Genomic DNA, 7835 nt, shown 5'->3' with positions numbered 1-7835 from the left:
TTAGAGCATGAATTGACCATAATTTAAATGTATCAAGTGTCATGTCACTCAGGTCATCCATTATCGGTGCTCTATTCCCTGCTACGTGCACTGTTCTTCGACACAAAGGTGAGCGACCTGCGTATGCAAGGTAGACAACGCATCGAGATAAACAACATGGCGGAGTTTACTCGCACATCCGGTCTCTCGCGGAGATGCGAAACTACTGGCACAGAACTGTCAATCGGTGTATTGACAGTATTGATTCACTAGCCCGACCTAGCCCGACCAGGCTGTGCGACAGATTGTCTATACAGCCTGGCACCCTTCCATACACAAAACCTATCACCTCTGCAGATCTAGATGGTGGTCTTTCGCTACCCCTTCACCTTTCAAAATAATGTTTTCTACATCATTGTATTTTTGCAAATTATGGTGATAAATAAATTTTTTGAATTGAATTGAATTGAATTATTACCACCTTTGACTTGCCTTGTTTGAAATATGAACGTTAACTCACAGTTGTCCTGCATCTAAACTAGAATGTATCTCTTAATTCATGGTATAATCTGCTAATTCTCACAGCATATCAACTTTCCAATCGTCTTTACCCGCCATGTTTACACTGCGCATGAGTCAATGGAAGAGAGACACGGAAAACCCGAAACGGAATAGACTCGCTAGAAAATACTACAGAAATAGTACAATAGCTGCACGATGGCTCTCACGGCAATTACACACCAAACTCCAAAGGAAGTGAAATGATGTTCACAAATGTCTGGGCCATTTGTAAAAACCTTAGATGACATGTTCTCGGATGTAGGGGTGGTTTACATGAGGACCGCAGATCGTTTAATTCCCCTTGTTTGATCCATTGCGGATTTTAGTCACAGTCGGAATGATAGCAAACATGGCGGCAAATTCATAAATTTGGTTGCATTCGTCTCAAAAAGTCGCTGTAACTCCGTAAGTACCCAGCGCATCGTAGCGCACTGATGGTTACAAGAAGGTGGATGTATACTGATTCATTTGGTATATCACATGTGAAGTGTTCTTTGGCGATACTTGGCAAATAAGACAACTACGTGTTTAGCTGCAGCCAATGTTTGAAACCGTATTCTAACCCTAGCAATACCGTTTCTTGGAGCTATATAGCCCGACCAGGCTGTGCGACCGATTGTCTATACATCGTCTATACTATCTCGTCTAACCCTAGCAAGACCGTTTCTTGGAGCTATTGATTCACATGCCATTGCAGGAGGCAATATTCTTAACTTAAGATTGCACTGCACAATCTACTGATCGGAAATCTGTGTGACAATCTCGAGATTGCGCTGCACATTCTTACAGCTTATCAATTAGTGACGTGACTTTGTCCCGATGATCGATTATAATTAAAAGTCAGTCGTTTGCAGCAACCAACTAAGTGCTCGATTAATAGCAGATTATGAAAAAAAGACAAAGTACTCATCACAGTGTTTGCTCAGGAGTGTGACTCAAATGTCAAATATTCCTAACATCCATTGAGCACGTTATAATTTCAAAGGTCACCAAAAAAAGCAGCCCACGACACCCAGATTTATTAATAGCACGCCCGCCGCATGCATGGCTGTGTACGTGCAGTCGTGCACGGTGCAGTACTGCTTGGGGCGGCAGGACTCGCAGGGGCAGCGTTGATTGATGTGTGTGTGTGGGGGGTGGGGGTGCACACGACTATCTAAGTTGTGTGGACGTTGTTCATCACCAATATGTCATATATGTAGGGGGTGGGGCACTGCTGGGATGATCGAGAGAGCGACAGCAAAACTTTCCTGGAATTGAGGAAAAAGCTGCAATCGGGAATGACACACATTGAGCGTGCCGGCACGAAAAAATAAACGTGTGAATTTCGTGTTTGTGGGCAGTGTTTCCCCTGCATTGACTGGAGTGAGGCAGGCCGCCTCACTCAAATTCTCAGCCGCCACATAGAAATTTGTCCAAAACACTGCCTCACTGATGAAAATCACTGAAATCAATAAATCAATCAATAAACTAAAATGGAAATATAGCTTAGAATGCACCAAATTGCACGATTTTTTCAAAGATTTTGATGGCCCTGGCCACAAGTGTGGTGCTCGCTTCGCTAGGACCTCGAAATGCCCAAACACACCAAACAAAATTGCCACCTCACAGACCTTTTTGGCCAGAGGAAGTAAATCTAACCGACACCAAACATGAACAAGTATAATACTGTTACATAGATTTTAGAATGTTGTATTTATCAGGTCTCGACGCTTATTTTCAGATCTGGTGGTCCTGTCGGCCAACAAGAAGAAATTTTTACTTGTCCGAATTTTGATTTTACTTGTCAAGAATTTACTTGCAATCTATGAGCCGTTTAGGAAAATTTTTGATTCAGTGCATATATCATATTATTATTACAGTATATACATGGAAAATCGTATTATTTTTGCGTGCCGGCCCACCCGATTGCAGCTTTTTCCTCAATTCCAGGAAAGAGTTTTGATGTCGCTCTCTCATACCAGCGGTGCCCACCCCCTAGAATTTCAGTAATGAACATGGCCCACGCGACTGAAACAATCGTGCCCCCCCCCATACTTCAATCAATGCCGCCCCAGCCAGCAGGCACGTACGCAGCCACGATGTGCAGAGCTGGTGACGTGGGTAATACGCGTGTCGCGCGCTGCTTTTTTTCGACGACCTTCAAAACTATAAGTGAGAATGTCGTGCGATGCGCCCTGGCTCAAAGGATGTTAGGAACATTACACAAAAGAAATTTTCCAGTCTTCCGATCGGGCAACTAGCCAAGAGAATAACTTGTCCGACATAGACTTACACTAGTTAGTCCCGAGTAGTCGGACAACCGTTACTGTCGAGGGCTGATTATGAAAAATATTATATGATATATGATATATTTCAATATCTGGTGGCTGCGATCAATAACGTTTAACAATCTGTCTTCGATTGTTGATCGGTTCGGTGAAACCAATGATCGATGATGAAATTCCAACCGATTCCCATCACTATTATCAATAACGAAGTATTCCATATGCTCACGCAGCTTTTTTATTTTTACTTTTAGAAGAAACTAGCCTTACTCTAGGTTCTAGGGTTATTTTCAGTTAATTTAGGTTAAAATTACGCCACATAAAAAGTTTCATGGTTCAATCACCATTAGGCATTTTTTTTTTAATGTTTTAAAAGTAACGACTACAGTTTGATTACAACGATGGTGGCGCCACTCAAAGCGCACGATCTGAAAAGTTGCGCAACTTTTTCAGAGTGGCAGCACGGTTGCGGGTGTCATTGGCGCCGTTCAAATTTCGTAGCGTTGATGTATAATTAATTACAACAATTAAATTAGGTATCTGGTAACAAGTACGTGTGGGTATAGACGATTTGTTATACAGTAAGTACAGTCGTATGCAGTAAAATCCTAGAGTCTGGTATCCCTTTAAGGCCTATTTATCTTCATTATATCTACAAATAAAGGTGGATTTATTTTTAGATTTTTACAAATTTATATGGATAAGCCTATGTTGGTGTCCGACACACGGGCTATACACTGAGATCGGTGGCGTGGGCTTGATGCTCACCGTGGCGAAGATTACCGCATCAGAAAACCGGCCTCTCGGATCTCCTAGACCTATAGATAACCTTTAATCAAATAAATTAACTGGGCTGAAGGTGGACTAAATGTGATCACTGCTCAGATGTCATGCATGCTAGTCGTGACAATGCACCGGCTCTTACGCGCACCCACTAGTCTCGAGCCAATTGAGAGGTGTAAATGTCCACGTTTGTAGAATTTGGTTCATGTCTTTTGTTAGAGATAACATTTTCATTTCAACATGTACACGTATTAATTAACATTCTAGATCATGTCATTGTGCAAACTATATCCATGGCTGTTGAGAAAACATTCTGATGAATGGGCAACAGATTCTTTTGGTATCGTCATTTTAGTTTTATATAAAAAGAGTGACAGAAAAACATTGTTATGAACTTGTGCTAAGTTGGGAAGCAATAAGTTTGGAAATTAATGTAATCTTTAGTTTAGGGTCTGAAGGGCAACATAGTGGTGATTGACAGAAATCGGTACATGGCATAAAATAACTCTAGTACATAACCATGGCAGCTAAAATCGGTATTCTGATGATTAATACAACATAAATTAATTAAATGGTGTCATTCATAACATTAGCAATTTCCAATGGCTTTTATTATTTCTCATTAGCAATGATATCGAATAAGTAGGATATGCACAGTTATTGTATGGATTTAAAATCGTATCACTCTTTGTAAACAGTAATACAGGTATTTTTAACTTTCAGAAATGCCAATGTTGCTGTTCTTGGAGCAAGTGGAGGCATTGGCCAGCCCTTGTCCCTGCTGCTGAAACAGTCTCCCCTCATCAGCAAGCTGTCGCTGTTTGACATCGTCCATACTCTTGGTGTTGCTGCCGATTTGAGTCATATCGAAACTAAAGCGCAGGTACATAACTATCACGTGTGAATAGTGCTCGAAGTTCTACACAGGGAAGTTGATATATTACCATGTTTCACTTGTACCAGATGTGCCTCAATAATGTTTGACTGTGACTCTGGTAAAAGGGCAATTTCTAGTGGGCAGTATGTAGCAAATCCCCCAGTTATCATATATTTGTGCCGTATTCCGTAATATTGTGTATTTATTCTAACGGAAGGTAAACTAGATGCTTCAAATGTGGTCTCACTATTTCCTTAGCAGTGGTGGCACCAAGAGGGGGCATGGGGGCATTTGCTCCCCCCCCCCCCCAGTCAGGACTGCACAAAGGTTTTAAGGACATAGTTCGCAGGAACAATGACAATATAAATTTTACTCGATAGGCCCAAAATGTTGCCTTTCATTCTTTGGGTTTTATCCCTAGTCTATGTAATTTGAATTCTTATTGAGTGGCAGACCTCCCAACCCTCCCGATTTTGGCGGAAAATTTCCGCTTTCTTATTCCATTTCCGCCACTACGATTTTTCCCTTTATTTTTCCGCGAAACAGCAATTTCCCTGGATAGCCTTTATTTACATCACTAGCACACTATGTAAAATTAGAAGTTTGGATGTGGATCAGAAATGCTCTATATGCATGTTTATTTCTCTGTTTAAGGCATACAGAGTCTTGATTTTTCACCTCAAAAATGCTAAAAGCTCAGAGCTTCTGTAAGGCCAGCCCCGACGCGATCACAGCATTTTGGCCCTCAAAAATTTTCCCTTGCCCTCAGCTTGCCCCTCCCCCACCCAACTTTTATAAGCCTGGTTCCACCACTGTTCCTTAGGCCAGGAAACAGATTTCTATATGTAACTAACGGTGGCCTACAAATAGATAGTAAAGATAGAGCCGTTACAACTTCTGGTATATAATGTAATGTAAGTGGTTTACATTAAGTCATAGGCACACAATCACGTACACACACACATACCTGACATTAGCGCCGGCAGACATAGATAGGGATACAGACACACTCACATGCGAACAAGCACGCACACATGGACAGAGACAAACACGCTCACGTGTACACACATGCACATGCATGCACTCATTCATTTATTTATAGACATTTCCGTGATATCATACATTTTTAGCTCGCCTTGACATCGTCAAAGCTATTGCCATGGGGTGTCGTCCGTCGTACGTCTGTCCGTCAACATTTGGCTACGGTCAACGATAACTTGAGAATCATTTGACCCACATGTTTCAAATTGCATACAGTTGTTACTCTTATGGGAGAGATATGAACGTCCTATTTTGGAGCATGTCAGTTGACCTACTTTCGAGCCATGCCCACTTTTTGACAAAAATGGAAATGGCCATAAGTCAGTTCAGGTTCAACGGATATTGCTCATTTTTGGTATGTGAATGAATAAGGACTGGCCCCAAAACATAGCCTATCACACGGGTTTTGATATTTTTTTTAAATTATGCAATTTAGGTAGATTTTGCCAATTTTACTATGCATTTCAGTGTCTGCCTACGGTCAACGATAACTCAAGAACCGTTTGACCAACATGTTTCAAATTGAATACAGTTGTTACTCCTATGGGAGGGATTTGAACGTCCTATTTTGGAGCACGCCAGTCGACCTACTTTCGAGCCACGCTCACTTTTTGGCAAAAATTAAAATGGTCATCTAGATTCATTCGATTTTGTTAAAATTACCTACCTACCTACCTAATCATACCTACATGTAATATTGTGTTTTAGATTCTTCGTTACAGTAATTTGACTGGAATATTTTATTGCTTTTATTTGCGCGATAATGGAAAACCAAAATGGCGATCATTTAGCCGTAGCGCCATCTCTCGCCCAGATTTCAGACTTTCAGATCTGAAACATTTATTTTCGCATCAGAACTAACCCTGAAACAAAACAGTGAAATTTCTATTAGTATAAAACGGGGAGTAAGGACATTTGATCACATTTCGGTCTGTCATAAATGAAACATTTACCAAATTTTAAATAGCATCTCCCTTTTCTATCACACCCAATGTGAGCTATAATGTCATTGACACTTTCATTTTAATAATTTTGTATAATATATTTTTGTTCATAATGAACTTGATGAGTTTTAATTAAACTCAGGTAAAAGGCTTCGTTGGCACTGAGCAGCTGAAGGATTCATTGGTTGGCATGGACGTGGTCATCATTCCGGCTGGTGTTCCCAGGAAGCCAGGCATGACAAGAGATGACCTCTTCAACACCAACGCATCTATCGTCCGCGATCTAGTCGATGCTTGTGCACAGGTTTGCCCAAAGGCCATTGTCGGCATCATCGCCAACCCAGTCAATTCCACGGTACCGATCGCTGCGGAGGTGATGAAGAAACACGGCACGTTTGATCCGAAAAGGTATGCTTCCTTTACAGAGTATCATTTATTCGTCAGCAAGGACAGTAGTAATTTGATATCAATGAAATTTTATTTATTGAATAATAAGCGTTTACTTCCACCTCTATTTCTTAATGTTCGATAAATTGTCTTCTTGTGATAGTGAAATTTGCCATTAGTTATCAACATGTTCATTAAAAGGTTTATGTAATCCTAGTGTGTAATACGAATTATTATTCAGCTGTTCATCAGGCTTTACAAAGTCACTTGATAAAATTTATTTCTATTCCCCAGTTTTTGCTCATGGTCTTGTTAACTGATAAAATAAACCAGTAAACCCACCACATTTTCGCATATATCTTTCAATGCAGCAACTGGCAATTGCTCAAGCAAATTAATAATAAAAGCATTATTTTTAATTGTAAAATAATTTATATTATTATTATTACTACGGTACTATTTTATATTCATTATGTATGTGTTATATGTATGTGTAAATGTTTTAATTGTAGACTGTTTGGCATCAGCACGCTGGACATCGCTCGTGCGAACACCTTTGTGGCCGAAGCCAAAGGTTTGGATGTGAGCAAGGTCAACATCCCTGTCATAGGTGGCCATGCTGGAGTGACGATTATCCCAGTGATTTCTCAGGCAACACCAAGCGTCTCCTTCCCACAGGACGAGCTGGAGAAGCTGACAGTGCGAATCCAGGAGGCAGGCACAGAGGTGGTAAACGCGAAGGCTGGTGCCGGATCCGCTACTCTCTCCATGGCATACGCTGGTGCCAGGTGCGACATAATTCCACTTATTTTGATGTTCTGGCTTAAATATCACATTTAGCTCCCGGTGGGGGGGGGGCGCACTCCATATATATTGCATGGTAGGTATGTGCCGCGGGAGAGACCCCCCTTTTTCACCCTAAACTTCCGTTCCAGTGCATCGCATTTTTACATTTTTGCCGTTCCGGAGACCCTAGTTTTTAGCATTTCCGTTCCA

General features: G+C 41.1%; 1 protein-coding gene across 1 annotated transcript in view; it reads left to right on the top strand.

The window, feature by feature from the left end:
- Window positions 1-7835, top strand: part of LOC106809634 (malate dehydrogenase, mitochondrial-like) — a 20968-nt gene that overhangs the window by 11376 nt on the left and 1757 nt on the right. The window contains exons 2-4 of the mRNA XM_014812797.1: window positions 4314-4473; window positions 6595-6860; window positions 7352-7627. Coding sequence (XP_014668283.1) covers window positions 4314-4473; window positions 6595-6860; window positions 7352-7627 — 702 coding nt within the window. The remainder of the gene's footprint in view (window positions 1-4313; window positions 4474-6594; window positions 6861-7351; window positions 7628-7835) is intronic.

The sequence above is a fragment of the Priapulus caudatus genome, unplaced genomic scaffold (genome assembly GCF_000485595.1).
Source record: "Priapulus caudatus unplaced genomic scaffold, Priapulus_caudatus-5.0.1 Scaffold370, whole genome shotgun sequence".
Lineage (NCBI taxonomy): Eukaryota > Metazoa > Priapulida > Priapulimorpha > Priapulimorphida > Priapulidae > Priapulus > Priapulus caudatus.
The sequence above is the reverse complement of the archived record's forward strand: the minus strand, read 5'-3'. Positions and strand labels throughout refer to the sequence as shown.